Below are 27,833 nucleotides of genomic sequence, written 5' to 3' on the forward strand. Positions count from 1 at the left end.
GCCCAAGAGACTAACATTCTATCCCCTTTTGATTGTGTTTGTAGGAGGGGAAAGAGGGTTACACAATTCAAAGTGTTGGTGCTGACCTTTCAAGCCCTAAACGGCCTCAGTCCTGTATACCTGAAGGAGCGTCTCCACCTCCATCGTTCTACCTGGACACTGAGGTCCAGCGCTGAGGGCCTTCTAGTGGTTCCCTCATTGTGAGAAGTGACATTACAGGGAACCAGGCAGAGGGCCTTCTCGGTGGTGGCATCCGCCCTGTGGAACGCCCTCCCACCAGATGTCAAAGAGAAAAATAACTACCAAAGTTTTAGAAGACATCTGAAGGCAGCCCTGTTTAGGGAAGCCTTTAATGTTTAATAGATTATTGCATTTTAGTGTTTTGTTGGAAGCCGCCCAGAGTGGCTGGGGAAACCCAGCCAGATGGGTGGGGTATAAATATTAATATTATTATTATTATTATTATTAGTTTCTAGGGGTTTGTTATGACCTTGTTTGTATTATGTACAGTGGAACCTCGGTTTTCGAAAGTCTCGGAAGTCGGAAGTTTTGGTTTCCAAAAGCCGAAAACCCGGAAGTCACTGCTTCAGTTTTTAAACATTTCGGAAGTCAAATGGTCTTCTGGAATGGATTACGCTCGAAACCAAGGTTCCACTGTATTTTGTGTTTTTATCTTGTATTCTTATGTTGTGAACCGCTCTGAGATCTACGGATGAAGGGCAGTATATTACTACTACTACTGGGGACGCAGGTGGCGCTGTGGGTTAAACCACAGAGCCTAGGGCTTGCCGATCAGAAGGTCGGCGGTTCGAATCCCTGCGACGGGGTGAGCTCCCATTGCTCGGTCCCTGCTCCTGCCAACCTAGCAGTTCAAAAGAACGTCAAAGTGCAAGTACAGTGGTGCCCCGCAAGACGAATGCCTCGCAAGACGGAAAACTCGCTAGACGAAAGAGTTTTCCGTTTTGGAGGTGCTTCGCAAAACAAATCTCCTATGGGCTTGCTTCGCAAGACGACAATGTCTTGCGAGTTCCTGCTGGTTTTCCCCCCTCCCCCCCTTTTTCTAAGCCGCTAAGCCGCTTATCAGCTGATCCGATCAGCAGATAAGCCGCTAAAAGCCGCTAATAGCGCTAATCCACTAATCCTTCAATGGGCTTGCTTCGCAAGACGAAAAAACCGCTAGACGAAGAGAATCACAGAACGGATTCTTTTCGTCTTGCGAGGCACCACTGTAGATAAATAGGTACTGCTCCGGCGGGAAGGTAAACGGCATTTCCATGCGCTGTTCTGGTCCGCCAGAAGCGGCTTAGTCATGCTGGCCACATGACCCGGAAGCTGTACGCCGCCTCCCTCGGCCAGTAAAGCGAGATGAGCGCCGCAACCCCAGAGTCGGCCACAACTGGACCTAATGGTCAGGGGTCCCTTTACCCTTTACTACTATTACTACTACTAATGATAATAACCCGCTTCTTCCTCCTTTCCAGGTCCACAGAGGGATGGACAACAACTTGGATGACTTAGACCCCTACCTGCTTCTTGACCTGGTGTGGTCCCTCTGCATTCTGCAGCAAGCGAAGGCTTCCCATCTGCAAAAAGTTTTGGAGCCGGAGTTTCGCACTCGCTTCTTAGGTATGAGCAGATGAGGGGACGAGTGACCTGGGTGGGGAGGAGGTGGGGAAAGCATCCAAGCACCAGGAAAACTGCTTCCTAGCAGTGGGCACTCTGACCCTACCCTGGCCGCGGACCCCTTTCAGATGCCTCTTCCCTTCACCTTTCAGGACCGACCTGGAGTTGGGAATCTGACTGCTAGGTGGCGCTGCTCCCCAAGGATTTTGGCACAGAGCTCATATATTATCTAAGGCAGTGTTTCCCAACCACTGTTCCGCGGCACACTAGTGTGCCGCGAGATGTTGCCTGGTGTGCCGCGAGATGTTGCCTGGAGGGAGGCGGGCGAGTCGGGCGGCGAGAGGCGGGGCGGCGGCGGCGAGGAGAGGCCGCCCAGCGCGGGGCTCTCGCCGTCTGCCTGCCTGGCTGCCTGCGAGCTCGGCGGGCAGCGCCTCCGTCCGCAGCGCCCGCCTCGCGGCTCTCATTCCCTGCCCCTGCCAAAGCTCACCCAGCCAAGCCGCGCTCTCCTTCCTGCCTCGCTTTGCTGCCTCCTCCCCCCCCCCCCAAAGCTTGGAGGTTCCCCGGCAAGGGGGAGGGAAAAAAATTGAAACTTACACTTTCGTGCGTCCCTCCCGGCGTGACGCTGCGCGCTGACGTCACGGGGCTGTAATGGTGGTGTGCCTCGAGATTTTTTTTCATCAAACAAGTGTGCCTTTGCCCAAAAAAGGTTGGGAAACACTGATCTAAGGCTCCATCTGTGCCCTACATTTAAAGCAGCGTCACGCCGCTTTTGAGCAGCCATGGCTTCCTCACTCCGCAAAGAATTCTGGGAACTGTGGTTCATGTAGGGTGCTGAGAGTTCTTGGGACGCATCTGAGGATAGGATAGGAGGGGGCTGCCTATGGGGCCCTGTATAGCCCTTCTCCAGCTCAGGCCCCACTGAAACGACTGAGGTATGCACAGCGCTCATGCTCTAGGTTAGCGCAAAGAAAGTACAGTGGTACCCCGCAAGACGAACGCCTCGGAAGACGAAAAACTCGCTAGATGAAGGAGTTTTTCGTTTTCTTAGCCGCTTCGCAAGACGCATTGCCCTATGGGCTTGCTTCGCAAAACGAAGCTTGCCCCGCAAGCTCTGGGGATAGCGGGGAAGCGCAGCGCGTCTTCCCCGCTGTCCCCGGACCTCTTTTGAAGCAAGGGGCGGCGGGGAGAAGATCGCTTCTCCCCATTGCCAGCCCCGCAATCTCCGGGGACAGAGGGGAAGGCGCGCGCGCCTTCCCCTCTCTCCCCGGACCGCTTTTGAACCAAGGGGCGGCAACGGGCAGAAGCGATTCTCCCCGCTGCCCCTTCCCTTGCTTTAAAACAGGTCCGGGGACAGAGGGGAAGGCGCGCGGCGCTTCCCCTCTGTCCCCGGACGGTCTCCATAGGAACGCATTGATTGATTTTCAATGCATTCCTATGGGAAACCGTGCTTCGCAAGACGAAAAACTCGCAAGAAGAAAAAACTTGCGGAACGAATTAATTTCGTCTTGCGAGGCACCACTGTACCTGCTGTGTTGGGTTCCATCTTTATTCATTCATCTTGCTATTTCATTATTATTATTATTATTATTATTATTATTATTAGCACTAGTATCCTGCCCTATACCCATAGATCTCTGGGTGGTTCACGGCATAAAATTACAATACAAAAACAAAATATGTATTAGAAACAAAAAAACCCAAAGAAGACCCAAGAACACCTCTTCCACTAAAATAATGATAATAATAATAATAATAATAATAATAATAATAATAATAATAATAATAATAATAATAATAGACCCAGAGGCAACCTCACCTTCCCCTGACGGGGCTGAGAGTGGAGCACCTGCAGGCAATGGGTCCTCCATCACCTCCGGAGCCAGAGCAGACTCAGCTGGTGCCTGCACCTGAGGATCCGGCACAGGTGAGGACCCTTCAGGCTCAGGCCCCAGCCCCGGCTCGGCTGGTTCTGGAGGCGGGGACTCCTGTGCAGGCTGGGATTCCTCCGGTTCAGCCTCTGAATCTGATTCCCAGGCCATCACATTTGCCAATGGTGTCCAGTAGCTCCTTAAGATGGTCTAATAAATAATAATAATAAATTTTTATTTATATCCCGCCCTCCCCAGCCGAAGCCGGGCTCAGGGTGGCTAACAACAATAAAATGAAACAACATTCTAAAATCATTTCAATATAAAATGAATTCAAATCAAATTGATGGCAACCATTGGGCTAGAGTTCTGTGAAGATTGCCAAAGGAGGGAGTCAGGCTGTGCCTTGACCAAAGGCCTGGTGGAACAGCTCTGTCTTGCAGACCCTGCAGAAAGATGTCAAGTCCCGCAAGGCCCTGGTCTCTTGGGACAGAGCGTTCCACCAGATCGGGGCCACAGCTGAAAAAGCCCTGGCTCTGATTGAGGCCACCCTAGCCTCCCTGTGGCCTGGGACCTCCAAGATGTTTCTGTTTGAAGACCGTAAGTTCCTCTGTGGGACATACCAGGAGAGGCGGTCCCGTAGGTACGAGGGTCCTGGGCCATATAGGGCTTTAAAGGTTAAAACCAGCACCTTAAACCTGATCCTGTACTCCACTGGGAGCCAGTCCAGCCGGTAGAGCACCGGGTGAATGTGATCCCGCGGCGAGGACCCCGTGAGGAGTCTCGCCGCGGCATTCTGCACCATTCTGCACCGTTCTCTTTTTCTTTCTCTCTTCCTTTTCCTTCCTCCACCTGCGGCAGACGACCCCTCGGCGAAAGGACACAACTACCGGCTCAAACTGATCCACGTCAACACCGCCGCCTGCCTGGAGTGCGCTGACTACGCAGGGCCCCTCCTGCCGCCAGAAGCCCTGGGCAGCAAGTGGCTCCAGGGGGGCAGGAAGCTCACCCCCCTTCAGAGCAGCCTCAGGGAGGTGCTGCAGGTGGTTGCGGGAGACCCAGCGAAAGTGCGCTTTGAGGTGGACACCGACTGCGGCTGGCTGCTTGGTGAGCCCCACTCTTTGTGCTGTTGTAGGGGGCAGCGTGGGGCACTGGAGGGCAGGCCGTTTGCAGAGGAAAATATCTGTGGAGGCCTCCTCATTGAATGGCAACATCTTGCCCCACCTACAGAAGGGTCCCCTTAGCCGTTGGGTGACAGGGAGGGGGCACATTTTTGTCCCAGGGGGCCAGATCTCTACAGTGGTAGCTCGGGTTACAGACGCTTCAGGTTACAGACTCCGCTAACCCAGAAATAGTACCTCGGCTTAAGAACTTTGCTTCAGGATGAGAATAGAAATCGCGCGGCAGCAGGAGGCCCCATTAGCTAAAGTGGTACCTCAGGTTAAGAACAGTTTCAGGTTAAGAATGGACCTCCATAACGAATTAAGTTATTAACCCGAGGTACCACTGTATCTCACTTCACCCAACAGCCAAGTTGGGGGCGGCACTTGGGTGCATAGGTTGTGAATACTGTAGTAGTGCCTTATAAGGACACGGGTGGTGCTGTGGTCTAAACCACTGAGCCTCTTGGGCAGGGGTCAGCAAACTTTTTTAGCAGGGGGCCGGTCCACTGTCCCTCAGACCTTGTGGGGGGGGCAGACTGTATTGGGGTGTGTGGAAATGAACGAATTCCTATGCCCCACAAATAACCCAGAGATGCATTTTAAATCAAAGCACACGTTCTACTCATGTGAAAACACCAGCCAGGCCCCACAAATAACCCAGAGGTGCATTTTAAATAAGAGCACACATTCTGCTCATATGAAAACACCAGGCAGGCCCCACAGATAACGCAGAGGTGCATTTTAAATAAAAGGACACATTCTACTCATGTAAAAACACGCTGATTCCCGGACCGTCCGCGGGCCAGATTTAGAAGACAATTGGGCCAGATCCGGCCCCCGCGCCTTAGATTGCTTACCCATGCTCTTGGCCTTGCAGATCAGAAGGTCAGCGGTTTGAAACCCCGTGACGGAGCTCCTGTTGCTCTGTCCCAGCTCCTGCTGACCTAGCAGTTCGAAAGCATGCCAGTGCAAGTAGATAAATAGGTACCGCTGTGGCGGGAAGGTAAACGGCATTTCCATACGCTCTGGCCTCCATCACAGTGTCCCGTTGCGCCAGAAGTGGTTTAGTCCTGCTGGCCACATGACCCGGAAAGCTGTCTGTGCACAAACGCTGGCTGCCTTGGCCTGAAAGCGAGATGAGCGCCGCAACCCCGTAGTCGCCTTTGACTGGACCTAACCGCCCAGGGATCCTTTACCTTTACCTTACCTTAGTAGTACCTTGTGGATCCAATAACAGGACCTTTGCTGCATTACTGCTACTAATATTATTATTCATTTACTGCTTTGTGTTTTAAGGAAAAAATATCAGGGTGGTTTACGACGCATTATAGAATCATAGAACTGTAGACCACAATAATAATAATAATAATAATAATAATAATAATAATAATAATAATAATAATAATAATAATAATAATAATAAATTTATTTATTTATTTATTTATACCCCGCCCATCTGGCTGGGTTTCCCCAGCCACTCTGGGCGGCTTCCAAAAGAATATTAAAATACTGTGATACATCAAACATTAAAAGCTTCCCTAAACAGGGCTGCCTTCAGATGTCTTCTAAAAGTCTGGTAGTTGTTGTTCTCTTTGACATCTGGTGGGAGGGTGTTCCACAGGGAGGGCGCCACTACCGAGAAGGCCCTCTGCCTGGTTCCCTGTAACTTGGCTTCTCGCAGGGAGAGAACCGCCAGAAGGCCCTCGGTGCTGGACCTCAGTGTCCGGGCAAAACGATGGGGGTGGAGACGCGCCTTCAGATATACTGGACCGAGGCCATTTAGGGCTTTAAAGGTCAGCACCAACACTTTGAATTGTGCTCGGAAACGTACTGGGAGCCAATGTAGGTCTTTCAAGACCGGTGTTATATGGTCTCGGCAGCCGCTCCCAGTCACCAGTCTAGCTGCCGCATTCTGGATTAGTTGTAGTTTCCGGGTCACCTTCAAAGGTAGCCCCACGTAGAGCGCGTTGCAGTAGTCCAAGCGGGAGATAACCAGAGCATGCACAGCCTACGTACCAGATGGAGCTGGTACACAACCCCATCCTCCCAACAGAGACTATTTTACTATCAAACAGCTCTCAGTCGGAAAGTTTTATTGATGTTTAGTCCTTTCTTGTCACTTGAAACCATCGGTTTGAGTCCTGCCCTGTAGCGCAGGAGAAAACGAGCTTGTTGCCTCTTCCATGTGACATCAAATAAAATAATTCAAGCTTCGAGGGAAATATTTCAGATCCTTTGCTAAGGGACATTTTGCATTCCCCATAGTTATTTACCTTCTTAATTTACTGAGCTGTCCCATAGCCGAAGAACTCTAGGAAGCCAGTTGGGTGTAGTGGTTAGACGGTTCTCAACCTGTAGGTCCCCAGATGTTGTTGGACTACAACTCCCATCATCCCTGAGCTCTGGCCTTGCTAGCTAGGGGTGATGGGAGTTGTAGTTCAACAACACCTGGGGACCCACAGGTTGAAAAAGGTTGGGTTAGAGTGTCAGACTAGGAGCTGGGAGATCAGGCTAGCTTCACAGACGTTGCCTTGCAGTGAGTTGTTCGGGGTGACTCCCAAAACAAAGCAAAGCAACCCAATTAATCAGCAGGGGGGAATCTACACCAGGTGTCCCCATGTGGCCATTTTTGCTAAGCCATGCCCACCCGACCAATATATGAGACGCAGGGCAGGTAATGGGTTTGAAAGCCCTGCCGATCGGCTGGTCCATGGGGCCTGAAGAGCCCCTGCCCACAGGAGAATTGCCAGCTCAGAAGTGACTTTCCTTTTCCGTCCACAGATGCCGAGATGGTGCTTAACGCAGACAACCAGCCCTTGCCTGTAGCAGACTTCACAGCTTCTGGCCAGGCCCAGTCCGAGGAATCTAAATATCTCCCGCCCGGGGCCAGAAGGTGAGTCTTCGGGGCTGTTGGTTAGGGCAGCGTTTCTCAAACCTGAGCCCTAGCAGGACCAGGGCTCAGGGATGATGGGAGTTGTAGTCCTGGTGAAGAAATAATAATAATAATAATAATAATAATAATAATAATAATAATAATAATAATAATAATAATAATAATAATAATAATAATAAAATTATTATTATTATTATTAATGCTCTGCCCATCTGGCTGGGTTTCCCCAGCCACTCTACAAAAATTTTATTAGTTTTTACAATATCAATGACAAACAAAAACATAAAACAAACAAAACATAACAAACATAAATCATAACCTTATTGAAAATAACAGTTATTTACTTTGTAAAACGACTTCCTCGTTTCCCCTTAGTTGAATTTCATTGCATATCCTTATTACGGTTTCCCAAATCCCAATTTTAATACCCTTTAAATTAAACATTAACATCTTTAAATCTTCTCCTTCTTGTATTAAACATATTTTATCAGTTAACATAGATACAATCCTAAGCCCTCTAAGTATCTGGATGCTATTTCCAGTTATTTTAGCTTAACAAATTTAACTAAATAATCATTAAATTTCTTCCATTCTTCGTAATGTTCGTTCCCCAGCCACTCTGGGCGGCTTCCAACACAATATTAAAATACAGTAATGCATCAAACGTTGAGAGCTTCCCTAAACAGGGCTGCCTTCAGATGTTGTCTAAAAGTCTGGTAGTAGTTGTTCTCTTTGACATCTGGTGGGAGGGCGTTCCACAGGGCGGGTGCCGCTACCGAAAAGGCCCTCTGCCTGGTTCCTTGTAACCTCACTTCTCGCAGTGAGGGAACTACCAGAAGGCCCTCGGCGCTCGACCTCAGTGTCCGGGTAGAACGATGGAGGTGGAGACGCTCCTTCAGGTATACTGGACCGAGGCCATTTAGGGCTTTCAAGGTCAGCACCAACACTTTGAATTGTGCTCGGAAACGTACTGGGAGCCAGTGTAGGTCTTTCAAAACCGCTGTTATGTGGTCTCAGCAGCCACTCCCAGTCAACAGTCTAGCTGCCTCATTCTGGATTAGTTGTAGTTTCCGGTTCACATTCAAAGGTAGCCCCACGTAGAGCACATTGCAGTAGTCCAAGTGGGAGATAACCAGAGCATGCACCACTCTGGTGAGACAGTTTGCAGGCAGATAGAGTCTCAGCCTAAATACCAGATGGAGCTGGTAAACAGCTGCCCCTGGACACAGAATTGACCTTTCAGGTTTAGGGTGATTGCATCAAGTCGTCTTTCCTGGTTCAGGGCAAGACTCTGCGCTTGGTGCTGGAAAGCAAGTGGAGAGGAAGCCGGTCTGTATTTGCAGGCCCTTCCGGGGAAGACGCAAGATTTTGGAAATTCTGGCAGGGTGCTTGTCCACGGCGCACCAGAGCTGTAGGCTCTGGCTTAGAGGGGGCACCAAAATTTCGCCCACAAAGACAGAGACAACCTGATGCCCTGCAGGTGTTGCCCGGCTGCAGCTCTGCTCTTCCTTGGCCGTTGATGCTGGGAGTTGGGAGTCCAGCAATATCTAGAGGACCCCACACTGCGTACCCTTGGTCTAGAAAAAGGCACACCAAGAACTCAGGCCAATGTGGTTTTAAGGACTTAAGCTGTGGATTTAAGGCTGTGTGGAGATAAACTTTCGAACCAAAGCATGTTTTAAGAAGAGCGTGGAATGTACAAGAGCTCTGGAATGACGCAGTTAAAATTGCCGTCGCCATATTGGGAAGTTCTGTCGGAGGTTTTGAGTCTGGGAGGAGAAATAGAGAAATAGAGCTGCTTTTATACTGTGGGTGAAACTCCTCAGAGGGACTCAAGAGCGACAGTTTTGCGAGATAATGATGGAAAGAGCGATGTTATCTATGAAGAGGTGATGATATATGAAAGCCATCTCGATTTGAGGATTGGAAGAACGGAAAAATTCACACAGGATTAATATTGGTGTTTATCGGCTTAAGGAGACTATCAGAAGAGATCATAAAGAAAAAAGAAAATATATGAACAAGATGTGATGTGGAAACAGTAAGATAAGACTGGATAGAATTATGAACTCTGTTTGGACTGATTTGGTCTGATTTGGACATTAATGCAGTAGCAAGAAGATGATCAGAATCCCCCTTCGGATCTTGAAATATGGATCCCCCCAACAAAATTTAAAATTCGGCTTTGTAATTCGGAACTTATGTGATGTGGTTTAATTTGATTTGATTGGCTGGTTAATAAAAATTATTTATAAATAAGAACTCAGGCCAATGTGAGTTTCAATAGTGGGAGTGGTCCCTACTCTCAAATCAATAGTCAATTGTAACAAAAACTAATCCATTCAAAAGAGATTACAAACTCAAACTCATAATGATATATATAACACAATAATTCGTTACAGAATTGGAGATAAGAGTTTATGAGTAGAGTATCTACTCGGCCCAGTATACCTGAAGGAGCGTCTCCACCCTCATGGTTCAGCCCAGACACTGAGGTCCAGCTCCGAGGGCCTTCTGGCGGTTTCCTCCCTGCACGAAGCGAGGTTACAGGGAACCAGACAGAGGGCCTTCTCGGTGGTGGCGCCTGCCCTGTGGAACACCCTCCCAGCAGATGTCAAGGAAATAAGTAGCTATCCTATCTTTAAAAGACATCTGAAGGCAGCCCTGTTCAGGGAAGCTTTTAATATTTAACGCTGTATTGTTTTTAATACTTGATTGGGAGCTGCCCCGAGTGGCTGGGGAAACTCAGCCAGATGGGCAGGGTATAAATAATAAATTATTATTATTATTATTATTCGGCACAGAACCCGCCGGCCGCACACTGATTTAAATTTCTGCAAGCCGTGTGTTGGACCCTAATCCTTGTGAGCTTTCTCCACCCATCCTTAAGAAGGGCATGTTGCAGATATTGACTAAAGCCTGCCTAAGGGGCATTTATGGGCAGTGCCTCCCTGGCAGCCAGGCAGGTGCTCTCAAGAGGCAGAAGATGTTCTTGGGAGTCCATGATGGTGCTGAGTTCTGTTTTCTCTCTCCCCTTCCCACCCCAAACTCTCTTGCAGGCTCGCCTTTCTCGGATGGGAGTTCCCAAACTTCAGCAACCGGAGCAAAGACCTGCTGGGGCGCTTCGCAATGGCCCGACGCCACGTCCAAGCCTCCGGTTTCCTGGTTGTTGATGTGAGTTGCTGGGCTGTGGGTGGGTGAATTCCGCGATTCCTCCATGTTCTCTTTTTTTTAATGTTTAAATATTTTTATTTTTTACCAACAACCAAAACACACACAGTGAAACCCCCCCAGGCAGCTGATACATTGGGTATACGTAATCAATAATAACATATTCAAATCAACCATATGTACAATTTTATATACGTTAACACTCCTCCACCCACAAGGTTTATGTAACTTTTAACATTTTAATTGCCCCAAATTATACAGACCTACCCAAATAATGCAATATCTTCTCAAACCAATCCTCCTCTTTCTCACTGACCTTAAACCCTTTCATTCTGTGTATCTTCACAGTTAGATATTCTAAAATTATAATATTGTTCAGTTCTTCCCTCCATTGGTTCACCCCTAGCTCTTCTGCATTTTTCCAATTAGTCACTATAACCTGTCTGGCTGCAGTTACTATCAATTTTACCCATTTACATTCCTTTTTTGTTTTTAACTGTGTGCTACTCAGACTAATAAGAACCATTAATTTAGATATTCTCACCTTCCTACCCACAATTCCCGATATTTCTATACCAATCTGTTTCCAAAATTCATTAACTGACGGACAATCCCACCACATAAGACTGTATGTTCCCATCACTCCACATTTCCTCCAACAATTCATAGAATCATTGTAGAGTTGGAAGGGCCGTCTGATTCAACCCCCTGCATCTGAATCACAGCTAAAAAAAATTCTAATAGATGACCACACAACCTCTATTTAAAAACCTCCAACGAAGGAGAGTCCATCACCATAGAATCATAGAGTTGGAAGAGACCACAAGGGCCATCGAGTCCAACCCCCTGCCAAGCAGGAAACACCATCAGAGCACTCCTGACATATGGTTGTCAAGCCTCTGCTTAAAGACCTCCAAAGTATGAGACTCCACCACACTCCTTGGCAGCAAATTCCACTGTCGAACAGCTCTTACTGTCAGGAAGTTCTTCCTAATGTTTAGGTGGAATCTTCTTTCTTGTAGTTTGGATCCATTGCTCCGTGTCCGCTTCTCTGGAGCAGCAGAAAACAACCTTTCTCCCTCCTCTATGTGACATCCTTTTCTATATTTGAACATGGCTATCATATCCCCCCTTAACCTCCTCTTCTCCAGGCTAAACATGCCCAGCTCCCTTAGACCTTCTGAGGTCGTCCGCTCTACTGTCAATCTTTGAATCTATTGGTTTGGCTCCTCCCCTCTGGAGTAGCAGGAAACAAGTTTGTTCCCTCTTCCACGGGACAGCCCTTGAGATATTTGAAAATGGCCTTTGTCTCACCTCTCATTCTTCTCTTCTCCAAGCTAAACATGCCCAGCTCCTTCAACCGTTCCTCATAAGGCTTGGTTTCCAGACCCTTGTATACTGCCCTCCGTCTTGATCGTCCTCAATCTGCCCACCTTCCAGCTTGTCAATATTCTTCTTAAATTGTGGTGCCCAGAACTGGACACAGTATTCTAGATGTAGTTCGGCGAAAGGAGAATAGAGCAGTACAGTCATACCTCGGGTTGAAGTAGCTTCAGGATAAGTATTTTTGGGTTGCGTGCTGCGGCAACCCGGAAGTAACAGAGTGTGTTACTTCCGGATTTCGCCGCTCGCGCATGCGCAGACGGTCAAAATGACATCACTCGCCTATGCAGAAGCGGCAAATCGTGACCCGCAGATGCGCGGATGCAGGTTGCGTTCGCTTCTGGATGCGAACGGGGCTCTGGAACAGATCCTGTTCGCATCCAGAGGTACCACAGTACTATTACTTCTCTTGATCTGGACAGTATACTTCTGTTGATGCAGCCTAGAATAGCATTAGCTTTTTATGCTGCTGCATCACACCGTTGACTCATGTTCACCTTGTGGTCCAAGAACAACAACAATTTGTACCCCACCCATCTGACTGGGTAAATTTCAGTATATATAAAACCATAATAAAACTTAAAACCTTAAAAAGCTTCCCGATACAGGGTTGCTTTCAGATGTCTTCTAAAAGTCAGACAGTTGTTTATTTCATTGAATCTGGTGGGAGGGCGTTCCACAGGGTGGGCGCCACCACCGAGAAGGCCCTCTGCGTGGTTCCCTGTAACCTCACTTCTCGCAGGGAGGGAACTGCCAGAAGGCCCTCGGAGCTGGACCTCAATGGCTGAACGATGCGAAAAAGCTGCATTTTAATGTTGTATTTTAATCAACTTTTTATTATTGGTATAGCTGCCCTGAGCTCAGTCTTGGCTGGGGAGGGCAGGGTGTAAATGAAATTAATTTATTATTATTATTATTATTATTATTATTATTATTATTATTATTATTATTAATTAATTAATGGGCAGGCGCCAAGTCTCTGTGCATATGGGACCCTTCTATAGGAGCCTTCCAGAACCAGTGAGGGCAAGGCCAAGCTTCTAGCAAGAGTAAAAGAAAAGGGCATATGCAAATGCCCTTGATTTGTGTCATGGTGGGCAGGATTATTGTAGGCGGGGGGGCAGCCTGCCTTTGCCCAGTTTAGGATGGAGATATGACTGGAGCACTCCCCCCCCTGCTCTGCGCCCCTCCCCTGTTCTCCCCCCCACCAGGGAATGGCGGAAAGCCCTGCGTCCGCTCGCCCCAGTTCCCCAGGAGTGGCTTGGAGCAGGGGGAGTGCCGCCTTTCCTCCTGGCTCTTGACCGCTCTCTCTCTCTCTTCCTCTCTGGCGTCAGGCTGCCCGCTGGAGGGCTCCAGGGGTGGGGTGGGGGGGAAGAGGGGGGGGCAGAGGCTGCACTCAAACAGCGATCATACATTATTTAGCTCCTTGGAAGCAATTATAGCTCTGCAGTCCTCGGCACCCTGCTCTGCTCTCCGGCAGCTTGGAGGAAAGGCCAAAGGGGGGTGGGGGGTGGAGAGATGTCGGATGCAGACACAGTTGACGCCTCCCCCCCACCCCGTTGGGGGCCAGGAGGGGAGGGGGAGCCCAGGCCAGGCACCCTTCAACAGGCCCCCGCTTGCTCTGTATAGCCTTGACTGAGCTCGCGCTGAACTGCCTTCCCTGTGATTCTGTGTGTGTCTGCTTTTTGCAGATCAGCCTTTGCCAACCTGGTGCCCCCAGCAGTGCACCACAGCCATGCTGGCTGGTCCTGTTGGGGGTTGCAGTCTAGAACAACTCAAGGGCACCCCGTTGGCAAAGGCGGTTGTGGATAAATTGACTCCCGTCTTGCAAAGAAGACTGCTTGACCGCTTCTCCTGCTTTGAAGGATGTCAGGAGCTGTTGTGTGAGACAGAGCAGATCAGAGCATTTTCATAATACAGTGGTACCTCGGGTTAAGTACTTAATTCGTTCCGGAGGTCTGTTCTTAACCTGAAACTGTTCTTAACCTGAAGCACCACTTTAGCTAATGGGGCCTCCTGCTGCTGCCATGCCGCTGGAGCACAATTTCTGTTCTCATCCTGAAGCAAAGTTCTTAACCTGAAGCACTATTTCTGGGTTAGCGGAGTCTGTAACCTGAAGTGTATGTAACCCGAGGTACCACTGTAATAATGTTTAGTCCCTTTCTCGTAACTTGAAGCCCTGGGTTCGAGTCCTACCCTCCAGAGCAAGAGAAAGCAAGCTTGCTCCAACTTCCAAATGACAGCCCTTTAACTTCAGCTTGAGGGCCCCAGATGTTCTTGGGTTATTCTTGCCAGCATTAGGACAAATATAATAATAATAATAATAATAATAATAATAATAATAATAATAATAATAATAATTTTATTTATATCCTGCCCTCCCCAGCCAAGACCAGGCTCAGGGTGGCTAACACCAGGTATAAAAACAATTGATTGAAATACAACTTAAAAAACAAGATTAAAATACTACATTAAAATACAGCTTCATTTCAGTAGAAACTCAAAAACTTTTTTGGGGATGAAAACATCAAGTCTTCACCAAGGCTAACTATCCAGACTGGTCCTACGTGGGCAGAAAAAAGCCAGGGAAGTCCCCAAGTAGGAGTTCCATCACAGGAGAAAGGGAAAAGGAAAGAGGGGATCAAGTTGATTCCAAGCCAAAGGCCAGGCAGAACAACTCTGTCTTACAGGCCCTGCGGAAAGAAATCAGATCCCGCAGGGCCCTGGTCTCATGAGAGGGAGCGTTCCACCAGGCCGGAGCCAGTGCTGAAAAGGCCCTGGCTCTGGTTGAGGCTAATCTAACTTCCTTAGGGCCCAGGACCACTAGGGTGTTGCTATTTATGGACCTTAAGGTCCTCCGTGGGGCAGACCGGGAGAGGCTTTCCCGCTTCTCCTACTTTGAAGGATGGCAGAAATTGTGTGTGAGACCGAGCAGATCAGAGCAATTTTAGAGTCTTGTTCTTATGTTATGGATTCAAACTGTAGAAACATATAGTTGGAGGTCATTTAGCCCAACCCCTTGCAATGCAGGAATCTTTTGCCCAACGTGGGGCTCAGACCCACAACCCTGAGATTGAAAGTCTCATGCCCTACTGAGCTATCCCAGCCGTCCATACAGGGTTACTATATCTCCCTACCCTACCTCACAGGGTTGTTGTGAGGATAGAGGCGAGGTGGGTGATTGTCCACTTACGCAACCCTGATCTATGTGCTCATTGCTGTCCTTTTCCTCCAAGCAGCATACATGGTCTTTCCCCTGATCTCTGCGGCAACCCTGGGGAGCGGGGAAACCCGTGTACACCGCCTTGAGCCCCTTGAAGGAAAACGATGGGATATAAACGCAGTCAATAAAAATGTATCATGTGAGGCTGCTGATCATACAGCCCTGGACTGGGAGAGCACGAGCCTTTAATGGCTGGGTTGTGGATTCGAGACCCACAGTGGGCAAAACATTCCTGCTTGGCAGGGGGTTGGACTGGATGACCCTTGGGGTCCCTTCCAAGTCTGTGATTCTACAATTAGAGCCGTGTCACGATACGATACGATAATACAATACGATAATCTTTATTGTCATTGTCCCATACAGAACAACGAACACACAGGACACACAGCACTAGGACTTGCATGCTCTTTCAGGTCAATCCCCAAATTTGCACTTTGAATGTGTAAGTTCAGGGGTCACCACTTGTTGTTGTTTAGTCGTGTCCGCCTCTTTGTGACCCCCTGGACCAGAGCACACCAGGCACTCCTGTCTTCCACTGCCTCCCGCAGTTTGGTCAAACTCATGCTGGTAGCTTCCAGAACACTGTCCCACCATCTCGTCCTCTGTCGTCCCCTTCTCCTTGTGCCCTCCATTTCCCCCAACATCAGGGTCTTTTCCAGGGAGTCTTCTCTTCTCATGAGGTGGCCAAAGTACTGGAGCCTCAGCTTCAGGATCTGTCCCTTCCAGTGAGCACTCAGGGCTGATTTCCTTCAGAATGGAGAGGTTGGATCTTCTTGCAGTCCATGGGACTCTCAAGAGTCTCCTCCAGCACCAGAATTCAAAAGCATCCATTCTTCAGCAATCAGCCTTCTTTATGGTCCAGCTCTCACTTAGAATAGAATCATAGAATCATAGAATCATAGAGTTGGAAGAGACCACAAGGGCCATCGAGTCCAACCCCCTGCCAAGCAGGAAACACCATCAGAGCACTCCTGACATATGGTTGTCAAGCCTCTGCTTAAAGACCTCCAAAGTAGGAGACTCCACCACACTCCTTGGCAGCAAATTCCACTGTCGAACAGCTCTTACTGTCAGGAAGTTCTTCCTAATGTTTAGGTGGAATCTTCTTTCTTGTAGTTTGGATCCATTGCTCCGTGTCCGCTTCTCTGGAGCAGCAGAAAACAACCTTTCTCCCTCCTCTATGTGACATCCTTTTATATATTTGAACATGGCTATCATATCACCCCTTAACCTCCTCTTCTCCAGGCTAAACATGCCCAGCTCCCTTAGCCGTTCCTCATAAGGCATCGTTTCCAGGCCTTTGACCATTTTGGTTGCCCTCCTCTGGACACGTTCCAGTTTGTCAGTGTCCTTCTTGAATTGTGGTGCCCAGAACTGGACACAGTACTCCAGGTGTGGTCTGACCAGAGCAGAATACAGTGGCACTATTACTTCCCTTCCATACATCACTTCCATACATCACTGCTGGGAAGACCATAGCTTTAACTATACGGACCTTTGTTGGCAAGGCGATGTCTCTGCTTTTTAAGATGCTGTCTAGGTTTGCCATCGCCTTTCTCCCAAGGAGCAGGCGTCTTTTAATTTTGTGGCTGCTGTCACCGTCTGCAGTGATCATGGAGCCCAAGAAAGTAAAATCTCTCACTGCCTCCATTTCTTCCCCTTCTATTTGTCAGGAGGTGATGGGCCCAGTGGCCATGATCTTCGTTTTTTTGATGTTGAGCTTCAGACCATATTTTGTGCTCTCCTCTTTCACCCTCATTAAAAGGTTATTTAATTCCTCCTCACTTTCTGCCAACAAGGTTGTGTCATCTGCATATCTGAGGTCACCACAGGCTTATCTAAAAAGCAAAAAGCACATGTGCTTTGCTCTGATTCCCAAAACTGCTGAAAACAGCAGCCCGTCCCTGTCTCTGGATCCTGCCAATGAACACCGTTTTTGTGTGAGGCCGCTTAACCCTCCGGCCATCAATGTTTCAGCCCTTAATCTGTTTGCTCCGACTCAACTGCGTTTTCCCACGGCCCACCAATCCTCCGACTTTCATTCCTCCAGGTGCCGGCCAGCCGCTTGTTTGTACAAAGTTGGGTGGAAAGTTGAGGCATTGAGAGTCACCAGGGTGGAAGGGGACAGAGATTATTGCTGGCCGGCTGTCTGGGTAGACCGTGGCACAGTTCCCTGCCAGCCCCACTGGCTCAGAACCACTCTGGATAATCCCCACGTGCGTAGAAGCCAAGGTGGCTGCGAGATGCTCACGGAGAAGCGCTTCTGATCAGGAAAACACTCTGTGTCACGCACAGACACAACCCAGTCTGGAAGCCATGCCAGTCGAGGGAGTGGCGTATATGAACTCTTCCCCAAAGGCTGGGGTTTAATGATTCCCATCTATCAATATCTAAAGAAACCTCTTTAACTCGAGTGCAATTATGTGATACTAACTGGGTTATAAGGGACGCGGGTGGCGCTGTGGGTTAAACCACAGAGCCTAGGACTTGCCGATCAGAAGGTCAGCAGTTCAAATCCCCGCAATGGGGTGAGCTCCCGTTGCTCAGTCCCTGCTCCTGCCAACCTAGCAGTTCGAAAGCACATCAAAGTGCAAGTAGATAAATAGGTACCGCTCCGGCGGGAAGGTAAACGGGGTTTCCGTGCGCTGCTCTTGTTTGCCAGAAGTGGTTTTGTCATGCTAGCCACATGACCCGGAAGCTGTACGCCGGCTCCCTCGGCCAATAAAGTGAGATGAGCGCCGCAACCCCAGAGTCGGTCACGACTGGACCTAATGGTCAAGGGTCTCTTTACCTTTACCTTTTAACTGGGTTATGTTGCTTGCTGTTGAAATGCCTGAATACTGAACAGATTCTGAACAAATACAGAACTGATGTTTCATAAATGAATATGAGAATCTTTGGCTGATCTTCTCTGCCCAGGAATAGATGCAATGCCTGGCAGGGCTTTTCTAGCTGAGGCCTGTCCTAGTTTCTGAGCACAATTCAAAGTGTCGGTGCTGACCTTTAAAGCCCTAAACGGCCTCGGTCCAGTATACATGAAGGAGCGTCTCCACCCCCATCGTTCTGCCCGGACACTGAGGTCCAGCGCTGAGGGCTGTCTGGCGGTTCCCTTGCTGCGAGAAGTGAGGTTACAGGGAACCAGGCAGAGGGCCTTCTTGGTGGTGACACCCGCCCTGTGGAACGCCCTCCCAGCAGATGTCAAAGAGAACAACAACTACCAGACTTTTAGAAGACATCTGAAGGCAGCCCTGTTTAGGGAAGCTTTTAATGTTTAACAGACTACTGTATTTTAATACTTTGTTGGAAGCCGCCCAGAGTGCCTGGGGAAACCCAGCCAGATGGGCGGGGTATAAATAATAAATTATTATTATTATTATTATTATCATCATCCTCTTTCTCTCTTCCCCTCCACCTGTTGCAGGTTCCCTATTACGAATGGCTTGACCTGAAGTCGGAGTGGCAGAAGACAGCCTACCTCAAAGACAAGATGGGCAAGGCAGTGGCTGAAGAAATGGCAAAATAGGGAGAACAGGAGACACACACGCGCTCACAAGGGCAGTTGCCGGATTAACTGCTGGGAGGGAGGGATTCTGCCTGTCCTCGTCAACACCCACCTTGGCGATGCTCTGAAGGGAAGTGGCCGGGAGCATCTCTGGACGCATGGAGGGGGCCTCTTCATCCATGTATATAGATGTGCATTTGAATAAATGGTCTATTGTACAGTCCAGGTCACACTTTCGGCTGTCTGTTCTTCTCCTGGCCTGACTGATGAAAGAGAGTTGCTTTGGAATCCGTGTGTTGAAAGAAGCCTTTTGGTCTCCCAGGCGGCAGGCAGTGTATATATATATATAAGCTAGGCGCCAAATGGCTCCCTTAAACCAGGACTACAGTTGCCAAAACGGAATGCCTAGTTGCCATTTATTAGAATAAGAATAAGAATAATTTATTTATACCCCGCCCATCTGGCTGGGTTTCCCCAGCCACTCTGGGCGGCTTCCAACAAAACAATAAAATGCAATAACCTATTAAACATTAAAAGCAATCCTAAACAGGGCTGCCTTCAGATGCCTTCTAAAAGTTTGGTAGTTATTTTTCTCTTTGACATCTGGTGGGAGGGCGTTCCACAGGGCGGGCGCCACCACCGAGAAGGCCCTCTGCCTGGTTCCCTTGGCTTCTCGCAGGGAGGGAACCGCCAGAAGGCCCTCGGAGCTGGACCTCAGTGTCCGGGTAGAACGATAGAAGTGGAGACGCTCCTTCAGGTATACTGGACCAAGGCCGTTTAGGGCTTTAAATGTAAGCAACAATGCTTTGAATTGTGCTCGGAAACATACTGGGAGCTAGTGTAGGTCTTTCAAGACCGGTGTTATATGGTCTCGGCGGCCGTTCCCAGTCACCAGTCTGGCAACCGCATTCTGGATTAGTTGTAGTTTCCGGGTCACCTTCAAAGGTAGCCCCATGTAGAGCGCGTTGCAGTAGTCCAAGCGGGAGATAACCAGAGCATGCACCACTCTGGCAAGACAGTCTGCGGGCAGGGAGGGTCTCATCCTGCGTACCAGATGGAGCTGGTAAACAGCTGCCCTGGACACAGAATTGACCTGCGCCTCCATGGACAGCTGTGAGTCCAAAATGACTCCCAGGCTGCACACCTGGTCCTTCAGCGGCACAGTAACCCCATTCAGGACCAGGGAGTCCCCCACACCTACCCGCTCCCTGTCCCCCCAAAACACTACTTCTGTCTTGTCAGGATTCAACCCCAATCTGTTAGCCGCCACCCATCCTTCAACCGCAAAGTAGCTCTCCCAGGAGTGGCTGGGTGCAAGGATACCAAAAGAGGATGTCAAAACATCAGAATGGCCCGTTCGAATGCTTTATTAAAGAAAGGTGTAGACTTGGAGCAAAGCAGCCTGCCAGGTCTCCCAGCCTTTGCAGACCTGGGACGGACACTGCAGCAAGGAGATGGCTTGCCCGCACCCAAGCCAACGTGCCTACATTATACACAAAACAGCAAACCTCATTTCACCTGCCCAGATGAAGGCGTAGGTGGAAAATGCTCAGACCTTACAGATAGCTGCGCTTTCTGGGCTGAGAGCCCAGTCCCTTGAGCCCGCAGATAAGGAGAGCATCAAAGCAAATTAGCTTATATCAGAGCAAGTGAATCTAAACATAGACGAGCTCATTGCTACAACAACTAGCAATTAATGGTGGGGTTATCTCGACTGCCTAGATGGCGTTTGCAGAGCTTCTGGAGCAATTCTCCTTTGGTTGAGCACGTGGTCTGATCCTGTTTACAGCTGCTTCCTCTGTGCCGCTCTCGCCTTCCATGGAAGAGGTTTTTGGAGGGTAATGGCAAACGGTGGCTCAACGGTAGCAAACAAATGAAGGAATCACTAGGAAGGGGGATTACCGTATTTTTCGCTCTATAAGATGCACCAGACCACAAGATGCACCTAATTTTTGGAAGAGGAAAACAAGAAAAAAAAATATTCTGAATCTCAGAAGCCAGAACAGCAAGAGGGATCACTGCGCAGTGAAAGCAGCAATCCCTCTTGCTGTTCTGGCTTCTGGGATAGCTGCGCAGCCTGCATTCGCTCCATAAGACGCACACACATTTCCCCTTTTTAGGAGGGAAAAAGTGAGTTATAGAGCAAAAAATACGGTAAATGAAGCCACAGACTCTAGATCTATGGTGTACTCACAGCTTAAGATACTGGTTCAATAAATCTTCTGGAAGCTTATAGAATAGAATGGAATAGAATTTATTATTTATACCCCGCCCATCTGGCTGGGTTTCCCCAGCCACTCTGGGCGGCTTCCAACAAAGTATTAAAATACAGTGGTCTGTTAAACATTGAATCTTCCCTAAAGAAGCTTTTACTGGGAGCCAATGTGGGTCTTTCAGGACCAGTGTTATGTGGTCTCGGCGGCCGCTCCCAGTCACCAGTTTAGCTGCCGCATTCTGGATTAGTTGTAGTTTCCGGGTCACCTTCAAAAGTAGCCCCACGTAGAGCGCATTGCAGTAGTCCAAGTAACCCACTGACGTCTCCCAAGCTGCAGAGACTGAGGTCTGAGAGAAGGAGAGACCTGAGTCCTTGCAGGAGGAGTGCTCGCCTCCAGGCGAGACAGGGAGGTGAGTCGCCGGGGGATCAGGACCGGCTGCTACCCCGACAAAGATAAAAGGCTGTCAGACCCCGCCCCGAGTTGCGGGAGTAACATGGCCAGGGACGCGGACTTATAAAAAATATTGGGGGGGCCCGGGAAAGCTCATGAATAATAAATGAGCTCATGAATATGCAAATAAAGTGGGTGGAGCTTTTGCTCGGGAGGGAGGGCAGGAGGCATGCAGCCCGACCCTGTGCATTTTGGGCTGGGGGAGGGGCGGCGATGGCGCTCTGCTGGAGGGGCACCGGAGATTATTGCGGGGGCGGAGCCCCCCCAAACGAATTTTTGAGGGGGCTCGGGCCCCCTCAAGCCCCATGGTGTCGGCGCCTATGAACATGGCCGTATGCTAGATCCTGCCTGAGATCCTGTACCTGTCCCTGCCTGGTTTCCTGCCTCGTGTCCTGCCTTGGCTCTGTTGGACTGACTCCTAGCAGAACCTCCGGATTCTGGTCTGGTCCTGGACTGCCTTTCACGGGTCACCCCAGGCCCAGCACAGTGCTGAATCGGCCCATCTCGTCCTTATGGGCGCCACCTAGATGATGATGATGATGATGGTGATGATTTTATTTGTACCCCAACCATCTGATTGGGTCGCCCTGGTCTTGCAAGCTCACCAGGCAGGCTCTGAAGGAGCGTCTCCACCCCCATCGTTCTACCTGGTAAAATGAATGAATGAATGAATGAATGAATGAGTGCAGCAGCAGCTCTCCCTACCTGTGATTCCTAGCCACTTCCTGGGGCCAATAAGAGTCCCAGAACCGTGGTGCTGCAAGGGACCACAATAATAATAATAATAATAATAATAATAATAAATAATAATAATAATAATAATAATAATAATAATAATAATAATAATAATAATAATTTATACTCCGCCCATCTGGCTGGGCTTCCCCAGCCACTCTGGGTGGCTTCCAAAAAAATATTAAAATATTATTAAAATACTGTGATACATCAAGCATTAAAAGCTTCCCTAAACAGGGCTCGAAGCTACCAGCATGAGTTTGACCAAACTGCAGGAGGCAGTGGAAGACAGGAGTGCCTGGTGTGCTCTGGTCCATGGGGTCACGAAGAGTCGGACACGACTAAACGACTAAACAACAACAAACAGGGCTGCCTTCAGATGTCTTCTAAAAGTCTGGTAGTTGTTCTTCTCTTGGACATCTGGTGGGAGGGCGTTCCACAGGGCGGGTGCCACCACCGAGAAGGCCCTCTGCCTGGTTCCCTGTAACCTCACTTCTCGCAGCAAGGGAACCACCAGAAGGCCCTCAGAGCTGGATCTCGGTGTCCGGGCAGAACAGTGGGGGTGGAGACGCTCCTTCAGGTATACTGGACTGAGGCTGTTTAGGGATCATCTAGTCCAACCCAATGTGAGTTTTGAACCCGTGACCATGAGATTAAGAGTCTCATGCTCTTACCAGCCGAGCTATGCCAGGTGCCTGGGTCCAAACGTCCTCAGGTTGGCTGGAGACTGCTCTAAATCTATGTGTGCAAAGAGCTTACATAACCCAGTGCATTTGCTGAGCGAATTCTTCTTGGAGCTGAGCTGCTGCTGCTGCCCTGGGGGCTTTACTTTCCAGTAAACTGAACAGTCAGCGATGGTCTCCGTTCTCCCTGCTCCATGCCTCCCCCTTCCCAATGTTGTCGTTCGTGCCCAGAGGCGGCTGATGTGCCTGGCATGTTCAGTGGCGCATGCAGCGGTTGCCCGCAGGACAGGGCATGTCTTGGCACGCATGCCAGAATCTCTGCAGGCCCAATTCTGCCCTCCAGGGGAGAATCTTTGACACCCCTAACCAGGTCATAAGAACATTGGGAGAACTTCCTGGGTCAGGATTGGGGTGGCAGCTGACTGGCCGATGATTCAGACAGAGAACCAGCGCTTCAATGGACCAGCAGAGCTTCATATATATATATTAAGGGATGCGGGTGGCGCTGGGGGTTAAACCACAGAGCCTAGGACTTGCTGATCAGAAGGTCGGCGGTTTGAATCCCCGCGACGGGGTGAGCTCCCATTGCTCGGTCCCTGCTCCTGCCAACCTAGCAGTTTGAAAGCACATCAAAGTGCAAATAGATAAATAGGTACCACTCCGGCGGGAAGGTAAACGGCGTTTCCGTGCGCTGCTCTGGTTTGCCAGAAGCGGCTTAGTCCTGCTGGCCACATGACCTGGAAGCTGTATGCCGGCTCCCTCGGCCAATAAAGCAAGATGAGCGCGCAACCCCAGAGTCGGCCACGACTGGACCTAATGGTCAGGGGTCCCTTTACCTATAATATATATTTATTAATTTTTACATGGAATTTCCAAAAAAACCCACATACAACATATTTTCTCATCTTCTTCAGTGTTTTGGACTTCCATCAACCACATCTGAAGGTTTTTCCATCTTTATCCCTTAATCTGCATTTCATTAATTTCACTATTCAATAATCCTTCACTAGTAGTTCTCTTCATACTTTTCTCTGCAATATTTCACACAGTCCTCCTTACAAAACTTCTTGCATAATCTGTTGATTACAATTGCTTTTCAGATAATTCACGTTTACTCCTGTCCTCTGAGAATCTCTAATCCCGCAGGTTTCGAATCCTTCCTTTCACCTTGTCTAATTCTGCATAGTCCATTAATTTCGTCTGCCGTTCCTCTTTCATCGGTAATTCTTCTTGTTTCCATTTCTGTGCCAATAATACTCTTGCTGCCGTTATTGCATATAAAAACAGTTTATTATCCTGTCTATTAATATCCTCCCCTACAATGCCAAGTAGAAACGCTTCTGGTGTTTTTTTTTATACATGTATATTTCAACATCTTTTTCATCTCATTATATATCATTTCCCAGAAGCTTTTCACTTTCTTACATTCCCACCACATGTGATAAAAATATCCTTCTTTTTCTTTACATTTCCAATGTTTGTTACTTGCTTTATACATTTTAGCTAATTTCACTGGTGTAATACACCATCTGTACATCATTTTCATCACGTTTTCTTTCAAAGCTTTGCATGCGGTAAATTTTAATCCTTCCTTTAATCCTTCCCCACTCTTTTAGCTGTATGTTATACCCAAATTCCTTGGCCCAATGTATTGTAACTGACCTGACCTCTTCATCTTTCAAATGCCATTCCAGCAGCAATTTGTACATTTTAGACAATATTTTACAATCGTTGTTCAACACTTCTGTGACCAGCAGAGCTTCCTAGCGCCCCTGCCCAGCCTCGCAGGGTGGTTGTGCGATAAAGGCGGCAAACGGCTTTTTGCAAATGGATTTTAAGTTGCAGCAAGGAAAGAGCTGGTGGTTAAGAAGCTTTCGGGAGCGACTCTCTGTGGAAAGCAAAGGGAAACTGAGAGCTGGGCTTCGGCGTCAGATTCAATCAAGGGATCGCGATGGAAATGACCTCGTTTGCAAAAGCTGGAAGAAGGGAAATAGCAGGGAGACACAGCAAAGACAAGCAAGCACTTGAATACACACACACACAAAGAGGCAGGTGGCCTTGCTGCCTTGCTAGAGCAGTGCAGTCCTTGTAAGCTCTGAATTAAAATTGTAGTGGCGAAATTCGAATCCAGAACTCTCCAAAGGGAAGGAGCCCCAACCATGAGTGGTGGCAAGGTGAGAGCCATTGTGGCATCGTGGTTCAGAGTGTGGGACTTGGACTTGGGAGTTGTTGATGTTTAGTCATTTAGTCGTGTCCGACTCTTCGTGACCCCCTGGACCAGACACTACTGTCTTCCACTGCACCCCACAGTTTGGTCAAACTCATGCTGGGAGCTTCCAGAACACTGTCCAACCATCTCGTCCTCTGTCGTCCCCTTCTCCTTCTGCCCTCCATCTTTCCCAACATCAGGGTCTTTTCCAGGGAGTCTTCTCTTCTCATCAGGTGGCCAAAGTCTTGGAGCCTCAGCTTCAGGATCTGTCCTTCCAGTGAGCACTCAGGGCTGATTTCCTTCAGAATGGAGAGGTTTGATCTTCTTGCGGTCCATGGGACTCTCAAGAGTCTCCTCCAGCACCAGAATTCAAAAGCATCCATTCTTCAGCGATCAGCCTTCTTTATGGTCCAGCTCTCACTTTCATACATCACTACTGGGAAGACCATAGATTTAACTATACGGACCTTTGTCGGCAAGGTGATGTCTCTGCTTTTTAAGATGCTGTCTAGGTTTGTCATAAGGGACACGGGTGGCGCTGTGGGTTAAACCACAGAGCCTAGGACTTGCCGATCAGAAGGTCGGCAGTTCGAATCCCCGCAACGGGTGAGCTCCCATTGCTTGGACCCCGCTCCTGCCAACCTAGCAGTTCAAAAGCACGCCAAAGTCCAAGTAGATAAATAGGTACCACTCCGGCGGGAAGGTAAATGGCGTTTCTGTGCGCTGCTCTGGTTCGCCAGAAGCGGCTTAGTCATGCTGGCCACATGAGCCGGAAGCTATCTGTGGACAAACGCCGGCTCGTTCAGCAATAAAGCGAGATGAGTGCCCCAACCCCAGAGTTGGTCATTACTGGACCTAATGGTCAGGGGTCCCTTTACCTTTAGAAGAAGAAGAAGAAGAAGAGTTTGGATTTGATATCCCGCTTTATCACTACCCGCTTTATCACCTGGCTTGAGAGCAGTACATGTGAAAAGGATCTAGGAGTCTTGGTTGACCACAAACTTGACATGAGCCAACAGTGTGACGCGGCAGCTAAAAAAAGCCAATGCAATTCTGGGCTGCATCAATAGGAGTATAGCATCTAGATCAAGGGAAGTAATAGTGCCACTGTATTCTGCTCTGGTCAGACCTCACCTGGAGTACTGTGTCCAGTTCTGGGCACCACAATTCAAGAAGGACACTGACAAACTGGAACGTGTCCAGAGGAGGGCAACCAAAATGGTCCAAGGCCTGGAAACGATGCCTTATGAGGAACGGCTAAGGGAGCTGGGCATGTTTAGCCTGGAGAAGAGGAGGTTAAGGGGTGATATGATAGCCATGTTCAAATATAGAAAAGGATGTCACATAGAGGAGGGAGAAAGGTTGTTTTCTGCTGCTGCAGAGAAGCGGACACGGAGCAATGGATCCAAACTACAAGAAAGAAGATTCCACCTAAACATTAGGAAGAACTTCCTGACAGTAAGAGCTGTTTGAAAGTGGGATTTGCTGCCAAGGAGTGTGGTGGAGTCTCCTACTTTGGAGGTCTTTAAGCAGAGGCTTGACAACCATATGTCAGGAGTGCTCTGATGGGGTTTCCTGCTTGGCAGGGGGTTGGACTCGATGGCCCTTGTGGTCTCTTCCAACTCTATGATTCTATGATTCTATGATTCTATGATTCTATGAGTCTCAAAGCAGCTAACATTCTCCATTCCCTTTCTCCCCCACAACAAACACTCTGTGGGGTGAGTGGGGCTGAGAGACTTCAAAGAAGTGTGACTAGCCCAAAGTCACCCAGCAGCTGCTTTACCTAGGTTTGTCATTGCTTTTCTCCCAAGAAGCAGGCGTCTTTTAATTTCTGCCTGGGTCTGAATCCCCCCTCTGCCATGAAGCTCGCTGGTTGATCTCTCAGCCTGACCTACCTCTCAGGGTTGCTGTGGGGGATTAAACGAGAAAGGGGAGAACTAGGTACGCCACTCTGAACTCCTTTCCCGGCTTTCAATTCCCCCACCCCATAAAATACTATTTTAAAACAGGTTTCCCAGCCTCTCTCTCATTCCACGTGAACAGAAGAGGGGTGTGTGAGATTCTCAAATATTCCCATAGGCTGCCCCTCTTGCATTGATGTGACCGGCCAGCTCTCAGCATCCCCTTTTTTCAAATTCCGTTGTCACCATGGAGACTAAGGCAGGAGGGGAAAGTTTGGTTTCCATGGCAGCAGGCCGGGCTTGACACCTGCAAGGACCAATGGGATGTTTCCTCGGTCTCTAAGCAGCACGCAAGCCCTGGCAGATTATGATCGAGGGTGTCAGCATAAAACTCAGTGCGGGTATTTTGCAAGTCATTCGTTCGGAGCCTCGGTTCTCATCATTCCATGCAAATGGACACTTTTCATCGAGTTACAACATAGATTATAACCCAAATGAAACCCAGAGATTCTGTAGGCTCCTAGGGGCAGGACCTGTTCGTTCCTTCTTTCCTTTTTTTTTAAAAAAAAATCAATCTTTATTAATTTAAATTACACACTCATACAAAGAATTTACAATCTCATACGAGGAGTTTGGGCACGACTAAACGACTAAACAACAATGACACTACAAAAAGAAAATTAAAGGAAAAACAATTAAGAAAGAAGAAAGGAAGAAAATACAGAAAAAAGAAAGAAGAAAAGGCAGATTTACGTACATAAATAATAATAATAATCTACCTAATTAATACTTAATTAAACACTTAAATAA

At 48.6% G+C, this 27,833-nt stretch overlaps 2 protein-coding genes across 2 annotated transcripts in view; both read left to right on the plus strand.

The window, feature by feature from the left end:
- The window catches only part of TBRG4 (transforming growth factor beta regulator 4), a 34,279-nt gene extending 15,230 nt beyond the window's left edge, over positions 1-19,049 (plus strand). The window contains exons 7-11 of the mRNA XM_081163666.1: positions 1,482-1,626; positions 4,353-4,598; positions 7,436-7,547; positions 10,607-10,721; positions 18,746-19,049. Of these exons, the coding sequence (XP_081019792.1) occupies positions 1,482-1,626; positions 4,353-4,598; positions 7,436-7,547; positions 10,607-10,721; positions 18,746-18,847 (720 nt within the window). The 3' untranslated portion in view covers positions 18,848-19,049. The remainder of the gene's footprint in view (positions 1-1,481; positions 1,627-4,352; positions 4,599-7,435; positions 7,548-10,606; positions 10,722-18,745) is intronic.
- The window catches only part of LOC308569582 (zinc finger protein 653-like), a 99,033-nt gene that overhangs the window by 67,579 nt on the left and 3,621 nt on the right, over positions 1-27,833 (plus strand). The window lies entirely within an intron of this gene.

Source organism: Podarcis bocagei (genome assembly GCF_964188305.1).
Source record: "Podarcis bocagei genome assembly, chromosome: 12".
Classification (NCBI taxonomy): Eukaryota; Metazoa; Chordata; class Lepidosauria; order Squamata; family Lacertidae; genus Podarcis; species Podarcis bocagei.